This window comes from Astatotilapia calliptera, chromosome 5 (assembly GCF_900246225.1).
Source record: "Astatotilapia calliptera chromosome 5, fAstCal1.2, whole genome shotgun sequence".
Lineage (NCBI taxonomy): Eukaryota > Metazoa > Chordata > Actinopteri > Cichliformes > Cichlidae > Astatotilapia > Astatotilapia calliptera.
In genome coordinates, this window is record NC_039306.1 from 9,451,285 (window position 1) to 9,478,258 (window position 26,974).

A 26,974-nucleotide genomic window follows, 5' to 3' on the forward strand; every position below is an offset into this window, starting at 1 on the left:
GAAAAGCAGCCAAAATAACAGAGTTTATAAGAGCTGTCATACTTGTACACAGTTTGTACATGTTTCTTAAAAAATTAAGACCACATCTCAGCATATGTAACCCACAGTGTCCCACACAAACACACTCTTTGTCCCACATGTACTTCTTTAGGGATGTGGTCACTCTAGACTTAAAATAATTGCCCAGAACCGCTGGATGAGTGTATGGCTCAGTGATGAAATCTGTACTTTACTAAAATCCCTTTTTAATATTTAAATACACATATATTTTGGTATCGAGTGTTGTAATTTAAACTCCATACCATGTATTATTTAGCAAGTTTCAAAATAAATATAAATATGTAATATAAGATTAACAGTATGCAACACTAAAGTGATAAACACAGGAGTGAATCAGTAATTCTGACAAAGGCTGTTCTCAAGAGTACTTGAGATTACATTTAAACATATTATGATATGTATTAACACATCATATAGATGTATCTGTATTAGGAAAGCCATGGGCTCTTTTTCAGTACCACTTTTCACATGATGGAACTGTATTAGTACTGCACACAGCCTGAAAATTGTGCCCATTGTCCTTTTTTTACGAAAGTTATCGATATTCAATTTATTTATGATTAAATTTTCAGATTTCCTGTGGACTGCTTTGTTGTTGGTCTCCCTGGAAACGCCCCTGATTGCTGCAGAAGTATGAATATTGAACACTGTAATGGTGCCACTGTGCTCTGTTCTCGAAGAAGCAACTCCAGGGTTGCCCGGCAGGCGGAGCTCTCGGTCCATTTACTCCCATGGCAGCAGCAGGGCATCGTTATTTCTAAGGGGTTTTTTTTCTCCCCCCTTCGTGGGATACAGACCGCTATTCTCAGATCCTGGAGCCTCAATCGAACAAGTGTGGCCCTCAGATAAGCACCGTGGAAGCAGCGACCAGGACACGCGCTTCAAGAGGGAGGACTGAGTGGACTGCAAGAACATTTTGATGTCATTTTTGCCCACGGAATCCAACTGCAGTAAGTAAAACTGCAATGAACTTTTTGGGGGTTTTTTGGTCGTGTTTTCTACACATAACAGGTTGCTTTCGGAGAAACCACGTTGTCGGAGTACAAGCAGCGATGTGGGTGTTCTGCTCGTTTCCCCCTCCTTTATTTAATCGTGTTTTCCCTCTCTCCATCTGCTGTGGCATTGCTGCCAGTTAATGCTTGCTGTAAAGCCGTGTAAAATGATTTGCGCTGGATTATAAAAAATGTTTTTGGTCATCTGTTGCAGAGACACTGGCTCCGTATTCTATCATTTTCACTGAGATTAGGTACTTCATTTATGAATAAAGGATTTGATGTAGCAAAATCCTTAAAGCCCCGAAAGTTACATATTGTAAAAGTTCATGTTGTGGATGTCTGAGTATTTCAAGTATAGAGATTGCAATCAAATGCTTTCCACCACATTTGTGTGTAGTGTAGCGGAAGTGTTAGTTATTCTGTGTGCATAGAAGAGGTTGCATGAGGCAGCTTGGTGTCAGACGCAAAACAAGTTGGATTTTAAAATTGACAGAAACAGAGAAGGCAGCACAATCTCTGCTGTCTGAAAACCTGCCACCACATCGATCCCCTTATTTTGATGTAATATTTTGAAGGTAATAGCTTCTATCTGTCAGCCGTTCCACTCTGAGCAGAATTAAAAACCTAATCCATGCTTTGGTGCTGCTGCCTGCTGGAATTACACATTTAAGTGCCCCCGTGACCTGCCTCAAGCTTCAATAGGAGCTTGGGAAGGCTGAGAGGAGCGAAGCTGTTTGGTGCTGGGACACCTCGCTCTAGCTGACACCGGTCCGGACACACTGGAGCATCTGAATGTCTGGTGACACCATGACTGAAACGGAAGCCAATGCGATACTGACCACTGCGCTGACAGGAATCCTGCTGGTGGCAGTTATGGCACTGCTCTGCTACTTTACCTGCAGACTGGCTGGTTCAGTGCCACTGGGTGGACCTGGCAGATTTTAAGGCTGTTAATGACCACTGACCTGCAGCATCTGGGAAATGCTACATTATTATATCCATGACTTCTTGCCCGGTTGGTGTTGACATTTCTTTTTAGTTAACCTGGTATGTTCAGACTTACTTCTTATTCGGAGCCTGGGACAGATTCAATTTTAAGCTTGTTTTTGGAGGTGATGAAATAATTGTAACTGAAGTAATTAGCCTCAGGTAAAGATTTTTCTGTCAAGAAATATTAATGTTGAGGTTTTCATTCAAGGGTGGACATGTGCAGTCAATCATTTGGTGTTAATCGGCTTTGTCATGGCTCTTAAACCTCTCAGTGCCATTGAGTGCAATCCCATTAAAATGACCTTGACTATAAGCACAGAGAAGAAAGAAGAGGGTGTGTATAATTATAGTTGAAAGCCTGACTGGCCAGGACCCATAAGGGCCCCTGTTGTGACTACTTACATTCACAGCGAGGCCTGAAGCTTAACTTCTCCAAGCTCTTCTTTTGTTTTGCCTACAAAGTGTTCAGCGACTGAAAGCTCCACTTTTGAGCAAGTCATATCAATAATGCAAAGACATATCATTTAAGTGGCTTAGATGAAATGAACACAGATGGTTGTATTCCTCTTGTGTCACCCCCACCCCCTCGCAGCCTCCTTTTTGCCTGTTTCTTTATTTGGGGAAACTTCTGTGACAGAAAGGACTTTTATCTCAACACTTTCTTGCTATAGAAGGGTGACCAAATGTTGAAAAGACTTGGCTTCATATCAGCTTGTCTTTATTGTAAAGATCAAGTAAAATAAGCAAATTCTGAGGTTCGGTTGAAAACTTAAAATGAGATTTTTTTCTCTTGCTTAATGTCTGTATTCATTGCCTATAACTCCAGTCTCCACATAACACTGAAGAAAGACAAGTGTAGCTTGCAATTAACAACTGCACTTGGTCACATTATCATGGAGTAAATAAATATTAAACCAGTATGTCAGAGTCAGTGTATGATGAAATGACGCATGCAAAATTACTAGTTTGTGCCCTTGTTCTCTTGTAGCTGTGAGACGACTGCGGCCAGGCCTCTCCAGCTTCTCAAAGTGGCATGTGGTGACTGTCTAGAGTAACGTGTCACCCGCACACACTCGACAACAGGAAGATGACAGCCCTGCTAATCATTTGCTTTTGTCTGATTTTGGGGAGCTTGGGGAACCCACAATTCCCGGGTAAGTCACTGTGTTTGTAGTCAGCTGCTAAAAAAACCCAACAAATAGAACAACAGAAACAGTCTAATGGTTTATAGTTTGACAGTAGGTGTCCAACACACACTAGGAAGGTTGAAAATCCTAAAAAGAAGCTTTTATATCAAGCTGTGTTTGGTTTAGCGTTGCCACAAAAAACAAGTAATTTTCTGGCTTTAATATTGCTTGAAAGTGTTTTCATCTTAAATCCGATGATTATTGTTTTAAATAATGGATTGATAAGTAGATAAAGATATTTGGTTGACTACCTTGAAAGAATAAAGAAATCTCCAAATATTTAAGCTGGAGAAGCTGGAACCAATGCACCTTTGGCATTTTGTACAGTGTCAATGCAAAATCTCAGCAGACCTGCATCTGGTGATTCCTAGGACTATCCAAATATAACCTGATTTGTTTATTGCAATACACAGAGCAAGAGAAAGATCCCAAGTTTTGGAACGCATGGGCTCAGCGAACTTTGAAGAATGCTTTGACGCTGCAAGAGCTCAATAAAAACAAAGCAAAGAATCTCATCCTCTTCCTTGGAGATGGTAAGCGACACGTCATTACAGATTTGTGGCAAGATGTTAATAAAGTTACATCAGTGCCTGCAGATGAAAGGTGAAATACAACTGCGGCTACCAAAGCATTAGCTCTTCAATAGGCTCATCACCAAAGACTTGTGGTCAGCGCAGAGCCTTGACACTTTGATAGAGTAAAAGTAATTCCATGTTGTAATTAGACTTGAACGATATTACAGAGGATTCAGTTGATCAGTAGAAGATGACTGAGATTTTTAAAATTTTTTCCAATGAGTGAGGTGAATGAATGGGAGCAAACAAAGCAAGCGTGCTGCCACTGGATCACTGGGGTTCTGTTTGTGCTGGATTCCTCGCTGGTTGAACAAAAACCTTTATCCTCCATGGGGGCATCTGCTTTCAGCCTCTCTGTTTGCTCTATGCGCACACCATGACATTCTTGCATGCAGCTGCATTCACAGTTATGTTTGCCGTTTTATAGAATAACAGAAAAATTAATAAAATGAAAAAAAAAAGTGTGTGCAATTGTTTAACTATTTAATGTTTCCCAAGAATTGAGATTAATGATTACTCTTTACCAGGAATATTACAGGATTCTGTTAAGTAACAACACTCAGCACCAAAGTCAGCTGTTTCCTCTGTGGACCTCTAAGCTAAGCTACATGCAGGGCAACCTTTGACATGAATCTGACTAATAGAACCAGACCTAAGGCTAAAGCATAATAATTAGTTTTGCTCTCTATGTACAAAACTATAAATGTGAGTTTTATGACAATGGTCTCATATGTTGGAGTGTTTGAAATGATCAATTAAGTGTTTTGAGTTCAGTTTTCTAACTGAAAATGTAAAAGATTCATCAAAATGCATTAGGAGTTATTCATGGAATTCAACACTGGCATGCTATTTAGTATGTGAAACAGCATAAGAAACTTGTTAATGTGTTAAAACTTAGTATGCACCCAACAGCTTGCTTTGTGCTTACTATTCCCAAGGGAATATTAAGACTTGCATGTACTGGACTGTGCTGAAATTAGTGTCTCAAAAGGCACTGCAGTGCTGAGCATGTTTAAGTACATGGTGCCACTGCGCAACTCTCTCGATTTGATGTGAATGCATAAAGAAATGTGTCTGGAAAGGTGTTTAATGTCTATTTGCACAAAGCTACGCTGGACCATATACTGAGTATGTAGGGCACATTATTATTTCTCTCTATTGTTTTTTTTTTTTTTTTTTTTTTTTTTTTTTTGCCTGTCCCGTTTGGCTCTTTTGCCATCAGAATTGTTGTCTAAAGGCAAAGAAAGATGCCCAACGGATTTACTTTACCAAACTGACCATCCCAGCCTTGCCGTAATGGTCCATTTGATTCACCTTTTATTGTTTATTTCTCTCTATTGTAACTACAAAAGACTCCTTCATCTCTGTGACCTAAAAAGTATCTGCTGCAAGTGTAGTTGTTTTCTTTTCCCTTCTTTTTCTTTTGGTATCTGCTTTTGAAGTAATATGAATCCAGAAGAAATGTTTTGCCTATCAGCAGTCATTTTGTTCTAGAATGTCAACTTCAACAAAAAAATGTCCATGTGCAGCAAATTAAGTACAATGAACTCTTTAATCTTTGATTTTCACAGGGTTTTCCTTTCTGTCCCTGCTGTGTCAAAATCTGTCATAAAACTCAGTGCTTTTTGCGGTTTAGGGATGGGTATTCCCACGGTGACAGCTGCTCGCATACTGAAGGGTCAGCTGAATGGACAGAGCGGAGAAGAGACGCAGTTGGAAATGGACAAGTTCCCTTTTGTATCTTTATCCAAGGTCTGACTAAAGTGCACTATGACACAATGTATTGATCGTGCTTTGGCTATTAATGGCTTCCAGAAAAGGCCTGTGACCGGAAACAAGGCTGTTTAGTGTTTATCATACTGGATGTGTGTAAGTTATAGATAAAAATAAAAAAAAATACAAAAATAGGTTGATTATTTATATCTCATTGACTCATCAACAACAATTCACTAAACTATTCATTTTAGATTCTAGAAAATGTAAAAGGATGTATTTCTTTTAGTATTCAATTCAAAAATACCTTTATTATGCTAACATGATAAAAGTTGCTCTTCTAGTGCTCTGTGTTTGTGAAATGCATGCTTGAAAAAAATCAGATAAGAACGAAATGGCAATGACTGCAATGATTCTTAAAAAAACATTTTTCTTACAGTAACATTCTCTAAACTTCAAGTGTCCATGAAGGGTCATTTATGACCCTGAATAACATTTAATGAGCCGTTATGATCATTTTAATTACCAAGTTATTTCCTACTTTATATTTTACATAATGTTTTGACAATATTGTCTTTGATATTTTTCATTTTCCAGCTCTAAGCATTACATTGGAAACCATAATTATTTATCTTATAACATTTTAGAATCTTTTTCACAGATAAAGAAAGAGTATTGATGTGATGAATGTGATGAATATAATGAGAAGCCTTCAAAATTACATTAAAATATAACCAATAGAATCATTTGTCACCCCAATAAAGTAGCTAAAATAGTTTGGTTGCTTGAGGGTTAAAAGTGTAAAAGTCTTGAGAACCACACCACAATTACTATATGTTTTCTTTCCTGTGAGCCAAGATTTCTTGTCATTTTTAAAGTGGTCATTAGAGATCTTTCTCCTGGCTTTCTCAAGAAAGATGTTTTTCCTTTGGCTACTTTTCCACATATTTACAGTCCAGTCCTTGCACTTGACCGTGGCAGAAAAAACGGCATCTAGCTCAAGAAATGTGCCTACAAATGATACCATTAATACTGACAGTGCAGTAAAACCATAACAGTGGAACATTATCAGTCATGGATTGGCCACCTCAGAGCCCGGACCTCAACATTATTGAATCAGTGTGGGATCATCTTAACGGGGAACGGAAAAAAAAAGTCAACATCAAAAGAAGAGCTTTAAATGTCCGTCAAGAAGCCTGGAGAGCTATTCCTGAAGATTACTTAAAAAAATTACAAGACAGCAGCCCAAGACAAGACACCTTCAAGCTCATTAGAATTGTAGACACTCTGGTTTACTTTTATTTGGTTTGTTTTTTTTAATAGAGCTGTCAGTGCTCATAGTTAATGCTCAAGTTTAAACAAGTCAGATCATATTAACACAAACTATCCTGCACTGTGTCCCTGCAGACCTACAACACCAATGCACAGGTGCCAGACAGTGCTGGCACAGCCACAGCTTACCTATGCGGGGTTAAGGCCAATGAGGGCACACTTGGTGTGAGTGCAGCCGCTGTCCGCTCCCAGTGTAACACCACACAGGGCAATGAGGTCACCTCGATCCTTAAATGGGCAAAGGACGCAGGTAGAGTGACAACAAACTTTTCAAAAATGCAGATCTTGTTACTAAGTTCATCCAGCCGTGTTAAGCACAAGGGTCAGTGGGGATTGTGTTAGGCTCGCATGTGTATTTTTTGGGGGATGATTGAAAACCATGGAGCACCACAAGGCTAACATAAAGACACAGGCAAACATTGATTCTGATATCCACAGCCAGCGTAGAATCACCAATTAACCTAACATGCATGTCTGTGGACTAGAAAGTAAATATGCAGTTTTTTCTCCTCCCTTAATAAGTGGTTTCACCTGCTTAATAAGATAAATATTGATCAGCCTAGAGAAGCATGTCTAAAGTCTCATCAGTGACTACCTTCACCAGGTATCCTAACAACAAAGCTCAGAGTTTATATGAGTATTAACTTTTGCACTTTATACACTCAACACTCACACTAGCAAACAAACAAAAAAATGCACCACGGAAGAGGAGCCAGATGTGTGGTGTGAATGAGTGCTACAGTATGGTGGGGATAAGTTTAAAGCTCTTACTCAGTCTATGGTGTATGCTTAGGTTGGCTGGTCTGCTTGGTCATGTCATAGACTCAGCCACTAGTAAAGTCTTATTTATAATGCTGTTCTTGACTTAATCCCATTTTACTTACTGACTTATGTTCATCAGCAAAGTGTGGGAAGTTACTGTCCTGTAGGTCTCAGGGTTCATTATTTCTGTCTGTGAACAATAGTTCACGCTGAACCAGTCGCAGAATCAGCTAAAACTTTATAAGCTGGTCTAATTTAATGAAGTTAAGGTGATTTTAAATGGCTTGGATGCAGTTGCTGTTCATCAGGCTGCAAATGTTTTGCCTTAATATTATTACCTTTGTTTGCATTACAATATATACTTGTTCTGTATTGACATTGATTTCTGTGTTTTACTTTAATCACCTATACTTTACTGGTTTATGGATGGTTCACAGGTCACAGACAATAAGAGAGCCAATCATTCCTCTGGGAACATGACATGCAGTATTTGACACCCTGTTTCCAGTAGATCTCCATGACTTTTTATACCATAATTAATAATTAAGGTGTAAATTGTGCAATTTGTTTACCACTGATTTCCCCGCTCCCCATACAGTGGCATCCAATTTTTACCAATGCAGATACAAAACAACTGACCCATGAATTTATTCCACTGCTGCACTGAAAGGACTCACCGAACACATAGATGGAAACGTATCCTTAAAAGGTTATTTACATATCTGAGGGGTTTCTCAATATTCATGTTTGTTTACAGGAAAGTCAGTGGGCATAGTGACAACAACACGTGTCAACCATGCGACTCCTAGTGCTGCGTACGCACACTGTGTGGACAGAGACTGGTACTCTGACAATGAGATGCCAGTAGAAGCACTGCAAGCTGGCTGCAAGGATATCGCCAGACAACTGTTTGAAAACATTCCCAACATTGATGTAAGTGAAAAGTAGAGATTCAGATTAAACCTGAAGATTAATTGATCGACTATCTGTGGACGTTATTAGCAGCTCCAGAATCCAGACTGTGGTTTGTTGGTTTATCACTTCATTCCACTCTGAAATTCATTTTTTCTAACAACTGAATGATTGTCATGAAACATATTACAGACATTCACTGTCCAGAGATAACTAAGTCTAGTGAAGGTCACATTTATTGCTTATAGCTGAATATCCTTATACACTTTTGATTTGATTGCCATAAACTAGTGCAGACATCATTGATCCTCTAATATCACTGATGTTTGCACTGTTCTATGATATTTCAAAAATATTCTTTATCTGTATTTACTGTGACCAAAGAGCTGCAACACAAATGACATGCACACCAAATGAAGGAACTGAGCCTAAAACTGATAGAAATAACACTTATTATTTGAAGAAATGCCTATGAAGTGCCAGTGAGGTTACACGATGGTGGTTGAGTCGCGTCTCTGTCAAAGTTTTGCAATATTTATACGATCTGCACGAATAAAAACTAAGCGTCTTTTGTGACATTCCCGGATAAAATGGAAACATGTGCTACAGCTGCAGACTGTCAGTTGCACTTTCATGTGCTACCTCATGTGAAAAGCAAAATACTAAGTGGCGAAATACTTTTGTTATTGCTGGAAATACACTGTTTGTCAATGAGCAAGTACACAAATGTACACATCTACACGAAGATATTTAAAACTTTTGGAACTTGTTTAGCGTAATCTCGTACTAGTGCTTGACATGCTTGCAAAAGACATTCTTAATCTCGCACATTTCCCTTCCTGGTTAAATAAAGTTCTGTGTTTTGAAGATTCAGATTTGCATGGATGTTAGCAATGAGCTAGAAATGTGCTTTAATATTCTCATAGAGCTTCCTCCCCTGTTTGCTGCTTAATTTGAAGTTCTGGTCAGGCAAAGGAAGTTACAAATTGATGGCATCGTTGAACATTAGCACTGTGTTTACGAGCCAACAGTAAATGTTTGATATGATGGTTTCTTACACAGGACATGTTTTTATTTGGTCCCCAAAAAAACTGTGATTACGATTATCTCTGTTTTTTTTTTAAAATCAGGTGATTATGGGTGGAGGAAGGAAGTATATGTTTCCCAAAAACATGTCGGATGTAGAGTATCCTAATATTTTGAAGCACAGTGGCACACGGAAAGATGGAAGAAACCTGGTGCAGGAGTGGGTTGACAGAATGAAGGACAAAGTAATTTTTCCTCTTTTGTTTCTCTTTGCTCTTCTTGTTTCCTCATTTCCTCTTTATCTACCTAATTGCATTTTCATATTCTGAAATTCAAAGTGACTCCATTTGTACCACCAAAACTGTTCTGTACCTTTTTTTCTTTTTTTTGTTGCAGAAAAATCATTATGTATGGAACAAGACGCAGCTCTTATCCCTAAACCCCAACAATGTGGATTACTTACTGGGTGAGTCTCAGTCTCATTATGACAGTTTCATTGAAGTTTTAATAAAGAGCCATATGCATTTGCTTTTACTGCAGGCTTATTTTCTGTGTGTAATACCTTGTTACACATTGAGCTGTGCCCTCTGGTATTCCAGGTCTCTTTGAACCTGGGGATATGATGTATGACTTGGAGAGGAACACTGAGAGTGATCCTTCACTGACAGAGATGGTGGATGTGGCTATCAAGATCCTAAAAAAGAACCCCAGTGGATTTTACCTGCTTGTAGAGGGTGAGTTTGAAGCCTCTGTTATGGTACAATTACACAGTTGTTATTTTTTTTGTTCTTGTGCTGATTTCACCAAGACTTAGCAGACTTCTGTATGTAGCTAAGATCTCCCATTCACTCCCCTTTAACTATAAAAGGGAGTGCTTTTATAGTTTAAAGCACTCCCTTTTATAGTTAAAGGGGAGCATTTATATAAGAATTTTCTTTAAGTAGAGTGTTTATTGAGCCTTCTGAATCCCAAAAAGTTGAGTCTGTTCATCTGGACCTAGTTTTTTCAGTGGGAGAAATGTTTTGTCACTCATCCAAGTGACTGCTTTAGTCTCAGCTGACTGCAGGTTTCCCCAACCTTACAAACAGCACATTTGCACAATGGCTGAACCTAGCCCACTGAATGAACAATGGGCTGTGAGGTCAGTTCCTTGATCATTAATATGCAAATTGTCATGACCATTGATCAATAACCACTGATCAATGGCCATGAGTACCATTCACAGAGAGTTGGGGAATGGCTGCAATCACAGCAATGTAAGATGGTGAAAGATGTACCCTTAGGCCCCCTCCTCGATTCAGAGATGGTCTTTCCCTTTTCACGTAAATGGCCTCCTTGACTCCGCCCTCAAACCAGCGTTCCTCCCTGTCCAGGATGTGTACATCCTCATCACTCAAAGAGTATCCACTGGCCCGTAGGTGTAAATAGACTGCGGAGTCCTGACCTGACGAGTTGGCTCTTCTGTGTTGCATCATCCGCTTCGCCAGAGGTTGTTTGGTTTCCCTGATGTATAAATCCGGGCAATCCTCCTGGCACTTACCAGCGTACAATACATTACTCTGTTTGTGTCTGGGGACCCGATCCTTGGGGTGGACCGATTTTCAGCGCAGCATTTTTTGGGGGGTTTAAAAGCCACAGAAAAGCAGTGTTTAGAAAAAATGCATCTCAACTCTTTCGGTACTCCTGACACGTACGGGATCACTACGGGTTTTCGCTTAGGCAGCAGTTGTCTTTCTCTCCTGGATCGGCTGGAGCTTTCTTAGGATCCTTCCCAGCTTTGACAAATGTCCAGCTGGGATAACCACATTTACTCAGGGCCTTCTGAATCAGTACTTAAACTGAGTATTTTTAACACAAGTATTTGCACTACTTAAGTGAAGAATGTGTATACTTTCGTCACCTCTGGTTAGCTTGCATTAAGAGAGGTTTTTGTTAGATACCAGACCATCTGAAATGGCTTCCTCCACATCTTTATAGAGATAGCAATACTGGGGAGCGATTTGACATTTTTAGCCAGTTTTTTCAACTTTATGGAGCAACAGGCCAAGTTTACAAAACAGAGAAAATAAGCAGGGCTTCAAAGTCTCTCCCAAGATGCCCTTTGTCATTCCTAAAGCAGCTGCATTGGCATTTTTTGGGACAAACAAATCTGGCTCAATTACATGTTATACAAACCACTCTGAGGTCATGTTAGCCTAACTGTAAATATTTACACCAGGAGGACGTATTGACCACGGACACCATGAAGGCAAGGCCAAGCAGGCTCTTCATGAAGCTGTGGAAATGGACCGGGCTATTGGCCGGGCAGGTCTTTTGACCAGCGACCATGAAACGCTGACCATAGTTACTGCTGACCATTCTCACGTATTCAGCTTTGGAGGCTACACACCCAGAGGAAATACAATATTTGGTATGTAATGACAAGCATACGTTAGATACTGTACAGCTGAAGTGGAGAACTTGCAGTTCTTTACATTACGTCTGGTTCTTCCACAGGTCTGGCTCCCATGCTGAGTGATGTTGATCAGAAGCCCTTCACCTCAATTTTGTATGGAAACGGACCAGGTTACAAAGTTATCAATGGCGCGAGGGAGAACGTCTCTGCTGTTGACTATAGTAAGTAAAAACGTTTTATTCACATTGCTTCAGAATAATGATAAGATAGCGCTTGTTATTTGGGCAGTGGTCAAAGGCAGAGACCGTGGTGGTTCAATACCCGGCTGCTTAAACTGACTTGCAGTTCTACCTGGTGATGAAGAGACCCCAAGATATAGTTGGGCTTACCTCAGTGCTTGTGGAACTAGTCTACTGGAGGATGGCTAGACTTTATTCCACTGTAGAATCACCCACGGTGTGAGGCACTGAGCAGGGTGGGTGTACTTGGAGCGTGTGTGGTGTGCTTTTCCCTGGTAACCAAAATAGGGGTGTTTAACTAGGGTTTCAGGTTTGTTAACACTTAGACATTAAGCATATGCTCAGAGAACCTGAGCTTCTTGGTGTCCTTGCAGGACACTGAAACATGGAGGGATATCACTGGGAGTTAGTCCCTATCATCCCCTTGCGAGTTAAAAATAATAATGACTGCCTGCATCTTTTGTCTCTGTCTCTTCCTTTCAGAGGGAAACAACTACCAGGCCCAGGCAGCCGTACCGCTGAACGCGGAGACCCATGGAGGAGAGGATGTGGCTGTGTTTGCGAAAGGTCCCTTGGCTCACCTCCTACATGGGGTCCACGAACAAAACTACATCCCCCATGTAATGGCATATGCAGCCTGTATCGGGGAGTACAGGGAGCACTGTATGTCACCCAGCGGGTCAGCTGGATTACGGCCAGCCTTCTCCATTGTTGCAGTCATTCTCTCAGCTGCGCGACTTTTGTGCTGACCTTTCCCAGACACCCAACGCTGTTAATGCACTCACTTTAACCACTCATTTTAAGATTTTAATTTGATTATGTTGCTTTATTATTTTTTAATTTGTCTCTCCACTATTTTAAATATGGGACCACCTTTCGACATGTTTATTTTTACGATGATTAACTGACAAAAGTGTAGCGGATAACTAAACAAAACAATCAACCCACTGTGATGCACTGATTTTTTTTAATGGGTGCTGTGGCAGAGATCATTGTTAATTGTGAGATTTCAATTGTGATTTTTCTATTAACTAAGGATTTTCAGACTCGTTCGTCGTCCTTTTTTAATGCAGCCCGTCTCTGTTTAAATAGACCGAATTTGCAAATGTCTGAATTTGTTTCATATTTTAAATGTGCATTTAACAGTCTACCTCACAAGCTTTCAAAGATATGTTCACAATTTGAAGAATTATTATAATTTGTTTTTGTTTTTTTGCCAAAAGAGGCAAATGAATGTATAATTGACGATACATTAAGATCATTTTTTGTCATGCATGTTTTTTTTGCATAATTTCAAAAAAAAAGAAAAAAAAGAAAAGTAAAAGAAATATACCACCGATGGTTCTGTCCAAATACAAGTTTTTAAATCTCAAATTCAATGAATGAAATGTGTCTGTTTTTCTGTTAATCTTGTTAACAGTTTTGGTGGGACAAACATGATTAAGTTTTCTCCTTTTGCCCCCGTTCTCTGCCCTTCAGTTATATTTTTCCTCCAAATTTTCATTACAGCGCTCTTTTCACTGACCGCTTCAAGCATTTCAGCAGAACAATACTAAAGTCAGATTTATTTACATGTAACCATTTTTACAAAACAAAAAATGAAAAGCAGGCAACAGTGATATATGAGAAAAATTATATGTTTTAGGATGAAAAGGGACAAATTTTCACAAAATGTAATATATCAACACAAAGTAAAAACATTAAAAAATTTCAAACATTTTGTCTCACATCTGTCCAAAAACCCTCTCGGCCAGCATCCTTTTTAGGTCATGTCATGCATGTGTGTTGTACTTTTCCATCTGCTTTGTTATAGCTTGTGTGGAATGTGGGTGTATTGAAACCATTAATTTCTTGGCATCATGTGGTCACTGGGAAAACAGGGGAATCATGTTGACTGAAGCATGAAAAAGGAGGTTTAGTCTAAGCAGGCATGAAATGAAGTCCTCATGTTGTTAGCAGTACTTTCTTAATATCAGGACTGAAAATGGCTCATTTAGGCCCTCAGGAAACATGTCATGATATCAAGTTAACTTTCTCTACTGGTTTATCTTCTTTTCCTCTTCCCAGCTACACATCATTCTGCCATCCCACTTTATCGTTTCTGTTCTCCATTTAGAGAGAGATAGCGTCAGACTGTATATTATGAATATCAAAAAGCCCCGAGTATGCAACTTAACTCACTGATTTTGATGAAATGGTTTTTCAAATACAAAGCACTTGGGTGTGTCTCGTGCATTTGATTCCAGTTGTCTTCTCAGATTTTTTCCATTCAGTCAATGAGCAACAAAGCAAGCAGTGAAAGAAAGTAGTCAGTGTCATGCCTCAGCTTGAATTTTCATGGAAATGCTCGGATCTTAATAGATGTGCAGTTTTCTCAGACAAGTCATCACCTCTGCTGAGTTCATATTACAACACCACGTTTAAATTCATAAAACTTTCAGTTACACCGTAATTTTCAGTGTCATGCCTCTTCTCATGGGGCCTCTCCCTTTGGCACAACCAATAAGTGTCTACTTTTAGTATATGTCAGTTTACATTTGCCTGACCAAAGGTTTTTTATATAGTGTGTAGACATGGTTAAGATGCCCTGCTGAAGCTGAAACGGAGCATCAAAATGGGGAAGAACGATGATTTAAGTGACTTTGAATGTAGCACGGTTGTTGGTGCCAGATGGGCTGGTCTGAGTATTTCAGAAACTGCTTACCTCCTGGGATATTCCCCCTCAACCGCCTCTAGGGTTTACAAAGAAAAAGGGAAAATATCCAGTGAGCGGCAGTTCTTTGGGAGAAAATGCCTTGCTGACGCCAAAGGTCTGAATGGTGTGACTGCTATGAGCTGACGGGAAGCCAACAGTAAGTCAAATAACCACTCACTGCAATCAAGGTGTGCTAAAGACCATGTACTAAAGATGCCACTCCTGACAGCTAAGAACAGGAAACCAAGGCTACAATTCACATGCACTCAACAAAATTGGAAGATTTAAAAAAACGTTGTAAATGAACTGGTTCTTAAATAGTGCTTTATACAACTTGCTTAATTCACCCATCTACACAGGCACTTTTTTCTATGGTTTTTCCATATAAATGCGTTCTATCTAACACATTCCTGCTCTCACGGATGGATCAGTGAGCAACTTGGGGATAGTATCTTGCCCAGGGATATTTGACATGCAGACCAGGGATCGAACCACTAGCCTTCTGATTAGTAGATGACCTGCTCTGTCTGGTCTGATGAGTCTCAAGTTCTGCTGCAACATTCAAATGGTATGGTCAGAATCTGGGGTAAACGACAAGAAAGCATGGGCCCACCATGCTTTGTTTCAAGAGTCCAAGTGGATGGTGATGGTGTAGTGGCGTAGGGGTTATTTTCTTGGCACACTTTGGTTTGTCTAAATACCAACTGGGCATAATTTAAAGGCCGTAGCCTGTCTGAATTTTGTTGCTGATAACAGTGTTGCTAATGGCTACTTCTAGCAGGATAATGCACCATGTCACAAAGCTCTAATCATCTCAACCTGAAGACAGTGAGTTCATTGTACTCAGTCCAGTAGAGCACCTTTGTACAGTGGTGAAACAGGAGATTTGCACCATGGATGTTCAGCTGACAAATCTTCATCAACTGTATCAGTATGGACCAAAATCATGAAGCAATGTTTTCAGCACCCTTTGGGAATCTTTAGCACAAAAAATTTAATCAGTTCTGTGAGCAAAAAGGGGCTCCAACACCTTACTAGCAAGATGTACCTAAAGTAATTGTCTATAAGTGACATTCCTCAGCAATGTTGGTCAAGTTACTTGAAAAAGTAATCAGTAACTAATTACTGATTACTTCCCCCAAAAAGTAATCCCGTTACTTTACTGATTACTTATTTTCAAAAGTAATTAATTACTTAGTTACTTAGTTACTTTTTAAAAACACGATTTACAACCTGAATAGGTGATAAAGCGATAGATCTTTCAGCCCAATTCTATTTTTTCTGCATAATCCATCATACAAAATGTAATCAAATGGAAAAGTCCCTTTTTTAAACTTGTTTTATTAGTTTTAATCTTTTAACTTTATGTATCAAGCAAAAATCTAATTATATGCAACATTCTGTGACTGGAAGAAATTTGTTTAATATTTAAACCTATTTTCTGCACATTCCAGCACATAAAATATTTTTTTGTGTGTGTTTACACTCAGTCTTTCAAATAGATGCAAGTAAAACACAGCAGAAAATAAATAAAATCAAAGACTAGCGGTCCTTTTGCTCTATGTTCACCTGTAAAGCAGGAGTGGGGTAGGCGGAGGTTTACCCTGGTGCAGGTGTGCCGCAGCGGTCAGTGGAAGAATCCGCGAGTTTCTCTGTGAATTTCCCATTATGTCATAGCGCACTCGGTGCTTGCTTGGAAGTTTAGGGGTTTTTTTCGCTGTAAAAAGACGTTTTCTTTCCACGCACAATGGACGCTAATGTTTTTGTCACTTTTTATGGACTCAAACTCAAAGTAAGGTCAGTACTTCCACGCTTTAAACGCTGCACGCTCATACTCTCTCCTGCACTCGATATATGATCCATTGTTGATCTGCACACAGTTTTTGCCACGAATGTCGCGCTCGCTTACGTCACTGTCATGAGACATTCTCACAAAAACATCACGGTTTTAGTAACGCAGTAACGCAGCGTTCCTACGGGAAAGTAACGGTAATCTAATTACCGTTTTTGCAATAGTAATCCCTTACTTTACTCGTTACTTGAAAAAAGTAATCAGATTACAGTAACGCGTTACCGCCCATCTCTGTTCCTCAGGCACCCTACACAACCTTCTACTAATCATGAAGTACCATGGACATTTTTTTCTAAAATAAATAAATAAATAAAATAAAATAAATAATAAAGGAAATAAGAACTAGATCGAATTTTAGGAATTACTATACAGCCATTCATTGGCCTATTAAAAACACTTTATTTACTGACTGCCTGAAGTTCACCGTGAGTAAATGAGCAACTGAAACATCCAAGCAGCTGGGATCAAGAAAGCATATAGTTCTGCTCAACTAGCCAGCGTTTTCAATAAAACTGCAATTATAGCCTAATGACTGTTTGCCTCAACCGATAAGCCCACTTGTAGTTCACACCAATATCTTGTCAGGATTATACAAGGGGTGTAATGAAAAGGGAGAAATGTAACGTATCATTATGATGAGTAGAATGTATGATTGGACTGAATGGAGGATAGAGAAGACTAATAGAAAGCTTCGTTAAATGGTGCAACAAGCACCTAAACTAAAATCCCTGAGGAGAATCAGCAAAACCAATGAGCTTGAGGTGAAACCACCAGAAGTACAGAAGCCTCCCCTTGTCCTGGTTATTACTTTGGTATAGGAAGTGAAGAATGTGGTCTCCTGCAAGTACTGAAATAAAAGTGCCATCCTCTTCAATGAGGAACAGAACAAACTGTTTTTTTTCCTGTGGAGACACAATCATGGTGATTAATGGAGATCACAATGTGGGCTTCTTGACCTTTTGGCTATAAAATATGATTAATTATACCTGAAAAATTCTTTGTGAGGTGACCTCGACCTTTAACTAACACATTTGAATTAGCTTCCAGGAATCAAGTTTAATGTTTGTGCCAAATTTTAATTCCTTTAAGAAAGTTGAAAAAAAGGAAGCCACTACACAAAAAAGCTCCACCAGACCGCTCTCCTCAGACCCAGAATCATTCAGTTGCCTTCTCTCATTTATGTTACATCCCCTGTTGCCTTTATGGTTTCTGGTGTGAATGTTGTTACACAAGTTGTACATGTCGATGTATATAGGTTTATATTGATGTTAGAATGTTACTGTGTAACCGAAACAAAGGCTGGTTGCTGTCAAACAGTGTTTCTGCCGTATTTATGCTCTTTGGCAGTAAGCTTTTGTCGGCCCCCTAGTGGTTGCTGCGCATAGCAGGAAATGTGTTTGGACTTACTGTTTTTCTGTGCTTTTTGTGACGTTGTTTTACATTGTAGCAGCTACAATTGCGGGAACCACCAGAATACACATGTTAAATGTTTTCTGTCTTCTGCAGGTACGTGCGCTTGTTAACGGTCATTTTGTCTGTAAAGCACAAGCAAGTGAAAATGTAGTGCGCTACTGTAAATTTGTCCACTAGAGGACAATGTTTAGCCGGTGATACTGTTTGCTGAGACTTCTGTACCCTGTTATTTTGTTTTATACGATTGTGAAATGTATTTTTATAAGTCATAAGATTTATTTTTGTGTACAAGTTCAGTGTGACAGACAGTAAAATTGAAGAAATGATTATTTTCCATCTTTTCTTTATTAAGAAGTAGATTATAAGTTTGTCAACACAAGTTGCGTTTGCACTGTGAGGGAGCTACAATTGCGGGTACCACCAGAAGACACAATAGTGTTTTCCATGTGTTCTACAGAAAAAAACGTGAAAAGCCAACCTTTCTGAGCGTCTGTGATTTATGAAGAGCTGGAAGCGTTACATATGCAAAGAGGAAACTTTGTCATATCTGGCTGATAGCGTATTGTTTTTCCAGTTTATTCCCATCCTTCCCCAAGCACGTTATCTCTTAAGGAGTACCAGTTAAAATTAGACAAGAAGGTCACATGCTGTACTTTAATGATAACTCAAAGGAAATGTAATAATAACAGAGCATCATGTACTTCAAAAATAAACTCATGGTGTCTTGAAAGCTGACTAAACTGTCTAATAAGACAGCTGACAGTTGTCTGAGTGATGTTAGATTATTGTAACAATATGGTTAGCATGTTGCCTAACAAATCAAGTCAAGAAAGCCTTTATTTGTCACATGCAAGGGCGGGACAGCATGAGAACAGAAAACAAAAAAAACCCTCCTCTGCACAAAGAGCACATAAATGTCCACATCACAACATCATGAAGCACGTGACAAGCAACAGGGGTGGGTAAGGGGTGAGAAGTAAGCCGATCCAGACACTGCCATCCTGCCCTGCAGCTATTCATCCAGTGCTGGGCCCAGACCCGCTGTCCGACTCGGCCTTGGAGATAAGCGTACAAGGGTGTTTGGAATGAAGAGTCTAAATACAGTTTGTTATCAGGGGAGAAATTGTTTGTTCTGTTCAGCTCCAGCCTTGAGACTGCAGCTGGTGCCGATATGGTAGCCACATGAAATAATGGTGGTGTTCTTGCTTTAGTGCGAACCACTGCATGTCAATTTTACAGTCGATCTAATGTCCATCACTGGTTCCTCACCATTCCTGTTGGAGAGCCATGAGCCTCTCCACGATGTTATCCAGCTACACCGAGATGTTATCCAGTTTGCTCATAGAGCATGAGTGTTCACGACAGCTGTGAGCCTCTCCAAGATGTTGTCCGATGTTGTCAGAGTCTCAGCACTCACAGCAGCCGCAAGCTTCTCCAAGATGTCATCCGTGCTGCGTCTAATGAGCCCATTCTGAGAAGCCATGGCTTGCTCCGTCGTTCCAATCAACATAGCGGGCAGCCTTGTGTTGATTTGAACAGCTCTTTCCGCTTTCTTTATTCTTCGATAAGCCAGGGCCAAGCCAGGGCCAAGCCGGGGCCAAGCCGGGGCCAAGCCGGGGCCAAGCCGGGGCCAAGCCGGGGCCAAGCCAGGGCCAAGCCAGGGCCAAGCCAGCAAGAACCCTGTTATCATGGTTCCAAAAAGATAGATGTCTTCAATAGACTCTCCTGAACCCAGGCTTCTCATCGAGAAAAGGGTGTCAATTGGATTCAGGGACCAGTTGATCAAATCCATAATTCCTCTTTTAGGTTTTAGAGAACGGACTGTGAGACTCTTCAAGGGTAGAGGGAGAGAAGCAGACAAGACCAGACAGAGACATGAGAAAGCCAAGCAGGAAAGATAAGGGAAGGGAGAGGGAGAAAGTGCGACCGCCTTCGTCAAGAGCCAGAGAGATGCACAGGTCCTGGGTTTGAATCTACCACCCTGCTGGGGCCTTTTTGTGTGGCCTTCGCATGTTCTTCCTGTGTCTGAGTGGCGTTCCCTTCAGGTACTCCGGCTTCCTCCCTCAGTCCAAAGACATGCAGTGAGTGGGCTTCAGTTAACCGGTGATTTAAAATTGCCAGTAGGTGTGAATGTGAGTGTGATTGGTTTTCAGTCTCTCTGTTAGTCCTGCGACAGACTGGCGACCTGAAAAGGGTGTACCCCCCCTCTCATTCTGTGGCTGCTGTGATAAACTCCAACCCCACTGTGACTCTGAATTGGATAAGTGGAAGAAAGTGGATGGATGGACATCCAGTGTGAAGCTTACTCAGGCAAGAAATGTAAAGGTCTTTCATACTGTAGCGGAAGAAAACACCCAAACAACAATTAAAACAGCACATATACTGCATTAAAAACATTTTTTCCCTGTACAGCCATAAATAGTTAAAAAAAAATCACAGAATTTTTCAAAAAACAGATAAGAAGGACACTAATTATAAGAAGTATGTTCGGCTCAAGTGTGAATAAAATGTGCGTAAATGTAGCTGAAGAAAAGAGCTAGAACTGTTGCCTTAATAGCAATATAAACTCAATTTATTATTTAAATCAAAGAAGCTCTAATCTTTTCTAAAGATTTTGTTTTTCAGACAGAAACTTAGGTGTTATATATGACAGTTCAATGTCTCTTGAGAAACACTCTAAACAACTTGTCCGGAACTGTTTTTATCATCTAAGAAACATTTCTAAACTCAGGCTACTGGTGTCAAAGGCAGAACTTGGGATGATTATTCATGCTTTTATCTCTTCTCGTTTGGATTATTGTAACGGTCTTTTTACGTGTCTCAACAAATCAGCTGTGGATCGCCTTCAGTCTGTACAGAATGCAGCGGCAAGACTTTTAACTGCTACAAACAAAAGGTCACACATTATTCCAGTTTTGGCTTCTCTTCATTGGTTGCCTGTAAATTTTAGGGTTCATTTTAAAATTTTAGTTGTAACTTTTAGAGCTCTGCATGGTGAAGCTCCCCAGTATATCTCTGACCTGTTGAAACCTCATGCTTCATCCCGAGCACTTAGGTCTTCAAGTCAGAGGCTACTGGTGGTCCCACGTACTAGGTTTAAAACACGTGGGGATCGGGCTTTTCAGGTACTGGCACCTAGGCTGTGGAACTCTCTGCCGTTGTCTTTACGCTGTCTAGACTCTACTGACTTTTTTAAAAAGCAGCTGAAGACATTTTTATACAAACGGGCTTTTAATTAATTTTAACTTGTATGTCTGATCTTATTGTAAAGCACTTTGTGATTTTTATCTGTGAAATGTGCTATATAAATAAATTTTACTTACTTACTTAAGTGTGATCTTTCTTCATGCTAATGTTCCGCTTTAATTAAAGATGGAAAAAATGGTTGGGTATAGCCGAAGAGATGTCACTGAGAGCTCGGATGTAATGGAAAAACTGAACAGATATAGATCTAAAAAGTTATGACTGTGTCATCAAAGTGTCACTCGCCCTGAAACGGCTGATATGAAATCGCTCATCAAAAACTTCACCTCAATCAGCCTGAACAGAGTGCTGTGACAGCTCGATGTTTTCCATTTCGCACCCTCTACGTGTCTCCCTCCCTTTGATTGGGTCACTTTTACTTTTATGTTATGACATTTTGTATTAATAGTCTTTTGTCTCTGTATCAGAGACCCACTCTACAATCTGTGTCATGATCTCCAGACCCCTGATTCACAGTGGACATGGCTGAATAATAGGGGAAAAAAAAGAGAGAAGGAAAAAAGGAGAGGGCTGGGATTCAGAGGCTCAGACAGATCAAACTGAGAAAGGAAGGCAAGGCTGACAGCTGCAGGGCTGCGGTATAAAAGGAGCAGTGAGGCTGCAAGAAGATGCTAATTCTCTCCCTTTTCGAAGAAGAGATTTTCCTTGGGGCAAAAAATAAAATTAACAACCCACTCGATAATCTAGTTCATTTGAGCACATTTAAAAATCGTGATAGTTTATAGTTTTAACTGCTATCACAATTTTAAAGAAATAAGTTAAATCAATAATGATTCACTGCATTATTCAGTATGCAAAATATTTTCTTTTGCATACAAGAGGAAAGGAATATTTACTCTCTCACCTAGCTGTGATGAAGTTTGATCTAATGTGTTGCATTTATACTGATTTCTACAGAGTTACTATTACACTTGGTAATTCTTTTAGATGCTGCATTAAGTACATTTGCCATTGTGTCTTGCACATTTCCAGAACTGTTTATAGTCTCAATATTATATATTTCCTTTTAGTAAGAGGTTAAATACCCTAATGGTCTCTCTCCACACCCCCCACAGCCTCATTTCACAGAGGGAGGCACCCATGAGGGCCAGTCCCTGTGCACCTAATGAGGGCATGAAGACTCAGGTCTGTGCCCTGACTTCTGCATTCACTTTCTCCATTTCTCCTCCGTACAGCCTCACAGTCATGAATATAACGGCCTAAACTGTCCTCCCAAATGTGCAGGGAATGAAGACTGCGGCAAATGAATGAACTTTAGAGTGACACCATCCGCCGTGGCCAAATTTATGGAAGGAAAAATCTGCAATAAAGTCAGGGAGGGATATGCTCAGCAAATTTACATGCTAAGTAGAAGCACATGAAGCCAAGCTTTTAACTTCACAAAAAAGAGTGCACCTTATCTACAATTGCCTCAGTGCAAAAAAAAAAAAGAAAAGAAAGTTTGAATTCTTTTGAAGTAATGACACAAAGAATAATGACTAACATTAAAAATTAGACATACGTCAGTGTTGGTAGCTGGTTTCTGTGCTCTTGAGGCATTTAATGAAACAAAGCTACACTTCGTTGGCTTGTTGGCAGGCTGTGAAACAGGTTACTGAACAAGCTGCCATGTCAGTGGTTATAATGTGAATTTTCACTTTTAAAATGTTGAAATTATGCTATTTGTGTGTCACTTGCTGCATTCACGCACTGTAAGCCATTGATAAGCTGACACTTATTTTCTGCTCTGGTGCCTCTTATTATACTGTCACAGGATGTGCAGTCATTCTTTCATCCAGTGGCCTCAGAGACAGCCGATTGATGGCAGTCTCGATCACTGTCTGAGAACTCTGACCGACCTCTGCATGTGTATCTAAATTCCAGGTGTGAAGAAAAGTATTTGCATTGGATTCACTTTATAGGTACACCTTGCTAGTACCAGCTCACAACTTAAGCATTTGTGGCATTCGTAGATTCCTACTGAAAAGAGCATTGAAGTGGTTTTTACTGCAGATGTGTCAGCTGCATATCCATGACGAGAACCTCCATGGGAACAGGAGTAAATTGTGGTCATAAAGGGAGGGGTATAGTCTGCAATCATACTCAGGTAGGCTGTGGCATTTTAAGGATGCTCAGTTGGTATTAAGGGTCCCAAAGTGTGCCAAGAAAATATCTTCTTCTGCCGTACCCCATCTGCTTTATGCTTCAACGTGCTGTGCATTCAGAGATGCTCTTCAGCATGCCTTGGTTGTAATGAGTGGTTATTTTAGTTACTGTTGCCATCCTATCAGCTCGAAGCATTCTGGACAGTTTCCTCTGGTCTCTGGCATCAACAAGGCATATTCTGCCATGGTGCTGGGTCAGTGACCCAGCATTCTGTGTTTATTATTATTATTGTTATTATTATCTGATGATTTGATGTTTATTTTGATCATGTACTCTAGTTGAGAGTTTCTTCCTGTGCCTCCTTTGTTGTGTGCCAGGTTATTCCAGTCTGTGTGCTCTCTCTGTGCTCTGAGTCAGTGTCGGTAGTTCAGTCTGTGGGTTCCGGTTTTACTTTGAAGGCCTGCGTCTCTTGCCTCGTCATGTTAATTAGGATCAGCTGTGCCTCCCTGCGGTTTGCCATTCCGTGTTCCCTCTGTGTGTGTGTGTGTGTGTGTGTATATATATATATATAGTGTGTGGTTGCCTGTGCTCATTGTTGGTCTGTCTGCATTAGTTGGTGTGTCATTGCATCTCTCTGCTCACCATCCCATGTTTCTCCCTGCTACATGTTTTAGGTTAGTTCATTAGTTTTCCCAGCTCAGGCCATTCCTTAGTTCTGTCCTTACCACCCTTGCTTTTTGTTTGTACTTCACTCATTGTAAATAAACGCTCACTCGCATCACAGCCTTTGCCTGCATTTTGGCTCCTTTATTCATAAACACCACCGCTTGCCCCGCAAACCGCGACATTTTCTCCGTAAACACGAGAGATGATTGTGTGGGAAAATTCACCAACCACCATACCACATTCAAAGCCACTTAAATCACCCTTGTTCCCCATTCTGATGGTCAATTTGTACATCAGGAGGTGTTCTGGAACATGTCTACAGGTTTACATGGACTGAGTTGCTCCAGTATGATTGGCTGATTAAATATTTATGTTAATGAGCAATTGTACCTAACAAAGTTGGTGAGTCCTCTGCTCTGAAATGTCAGAAAAGTCAGACTGGGTGTGTGTTATCAATTTTACTTTCATTTATTTTTCATTTATTTTGTTTGGATCTGGAGTGGTCTGGAGATCACAGCCCTGCGACAGAGCAGAGACCTGTCCAGGGTCCACTGGACGGATGGATGGATGCATTATTAATGAATTGCACGAAACACAGTGATACAAAACCATGTGTGACTTTCTCAAAATAAGTGCAAATTTTAATTTGGATGACTCTCGGAGGACATGTCATACATGTGCTGAGCCTTGTAAAACATCACATGCAAAAGATTTCCTCAAAAAAGTGCCAGCCCCCCCCAAAAAGTAAAAGTTTAATAAAGTGTGAACCAATCCCTAATGCCAGCCTAATTTTTGGCAGTGATAAAATTAAACTGAAGGAGTGTTTTGAAAGTTTAACATTAGGCTTTAGTTTTAAAATGTTTATGATGAAAATGATTATTAAGCTCGAAACTGATATAGATAGATACTGTCCAGTGCCTGCCAATATTTTGTCCTTCCAGGAGAACACGAATGATAAAACTCCCCCAAACAAACAGGAAGTACAGACTTCCTGTGGGCTTTACTGTACCAATTAAAGCAGTATTCTTCTGGGAGAAAACACATTAACCAAACAAAGTTAGACATGACTGCCTGTACCTTGGTCTACAAGCTGTGTACGACTTTATAGGCAGACTTACGAATAAATTAATGCCTCCTTCAGATATTGCTGAGAAGCTAAGGTGAGGTGTGACTGTCTGAATCTCTATCAGGTGTTATGGCCATGAATATCTCATGTGAAACATTTTCCAAGCATAAGACGGTTACCATAGAGGCATACCATTTACATTAGAGTTTGCATGGTCGTTTGATTATGCAACCACAGGCTTTGATTGCGACATACTGGAAAAGAATAGAAAAAAGAGGGGTGGGTGGGGGGTTTGGACAGGGAAAGGGTGAGCTTAGCGGAATACATCTTGAAGTAGAAATGAAATGCATGAAGAAAACTATAATAATCTACACAACAAAATGACTCACAAAGCATAAAATAACCAGGATGTGACTAATAGCAAACAAATGTTTGGGAGAATTGTATGAGTCAACTGATTGAAGGGAATTCCACAGAATCTGTGCTGGAAAAGTATTGTGTAAAGTTGAAACTGGTGACCCAAGCTTTGTCCAGTCGCAGTTACCTAAGTATTACATTTTTATATCTGTCCAACATGCTCATAATGTGACTCAAGATCATCAAATTTCAGAAAATTGTTAGAAAAAAAGGTTTGGGAGCACACTGTGTCTTTTAAACTCTAACCAGTGTGGTAAGACCCAACCCCAGATGTGTAGTAAAAACTTAAAGACATCAAATAAAAGCTTTGAAACTTTAGGCTAAGTTGTTAAATAACTCTATATTGAAAAGCTGAATGCTCCTGTCATTATTTTAGATAGGGTATTGATTTACTTTCATAAGCCAAGATTATTGTATTTTTCAAGCACCTTCCAACAACAGAATACAAAGTGCTTCATGTAAGACATCAAGAAAAAATATGAAAGAAATGGAAGTGAATATAAAAAAGGCAATTTAAAAAGACACATCACTGTTTTTCCCCCATATTGAACTTTTGGTTTGTATGCTTCATCTCTGCTCTGATGTTCTTTTCTCGTACATTTCCTCAGAGCACAGCTTTCAAGTGAAGGAGAGTTGATCTCTTTTGTAGTCTCCTGGCTCCCCCCCTCTGCCCTCTCCTTTTAGTCCTCCGTCACCTCCCCCACCCACTGTCTTGACTCTCCTACACAGCTGCATGCATAAGTTGATCCAAACAGTGAACGTAGTGCTATTCCCCTCCCCAGACCTTAAAAAACGGTGGGAGAGAGGACGCCAAGCCAAGCCTTAATGAGCTTCTTATGCCAGGAAACAGTCACTGCAATAGATTAACCAGGGCAATTCAGAAATCTGAGAGACTTCGGGCACTTACTTTTACAGATGGAAACAGTTAACAAACCTCTAAAAATGCACAAAAAGAGCAGAGTTTACAGCATAAACAGAGTCACATGTCTTCCAGTACACCAAGCCTACATAACAAGCCAAGGGATCATGAGTCAAAACTTGGCTGAACTAAAACTGTCATAACTCACCTTGTCTGACTGAAAAACAGCTATGCCTTAGTAGTTTCATTATTAGATAAGCTAACCTTTTGGTCTGCTCCAGATCTATATTAACAATCCTTTGGATTTTCTACACGGGATTAAGTAAAACAGGGAAGTTTCATTTTAATCTTTCACGTGACAATTTATGCACACTTGTCAGATGGAAGTACCAGATGTGTCTTTAACCAGCAAACTGAAGTCAGCAAGGTGGTTTTACCTGTGTTTTTATAAGGACTCAGCATTGATCTGTT

At 40.0% G+C, this 26,974-nt stretch overlaps 1 protein-coding gene across 2 annotated transcripts; it reads left to right on the forward strand.

The window, feature by feature from the left end:
* The first annotated feature begins 842 nt into the window (after window positions 1-842).
* alpl (alkaline phosphatase, biomineralization associated) lies at window positions 843-13,565 on the forward strand. Of its 2 annotated transcripts, none has more exons than XM_026167126.1 (12): window positions 843-1,010; window positions 3,034-3,199; window positions 3,646-3,765; window positions 5,444-5,559; window positions 6,928-7,102; window positions 8,372-8,547; window positions 9,657-9,797; window positions 9,949-10,018; window positions 10,152-10,286; window positions 11,771-11,962; window positions 12,049-12,168; window positions 12,670-13,565. In XM_026167126.1, exons 2-12 carry the CDS (start codon window positions 3,133-3,135, stop codon window positions 12,933-12,935), a joined length of 1,578 nt encoding a protein of 525 aa, XP_026022911.1. In that variant the 5' UTR covers window positions 843-1,010; window positions 3,034-3,132; the 3' UTR covers window positions 12,936-13,565. The 2 variants fall into 2 exon arrangements, with proteins under 2 accessions (XP_026022911.1, XP_026022913.1); XM_026167128.1 differs by lacking the exon at window positions 843-1,010 and adding an exon at window positions 1,741-2,070.
* The last annotated feature ends 13,409 nt before the right edge of the window (window positions 13,566-26,974 follow it).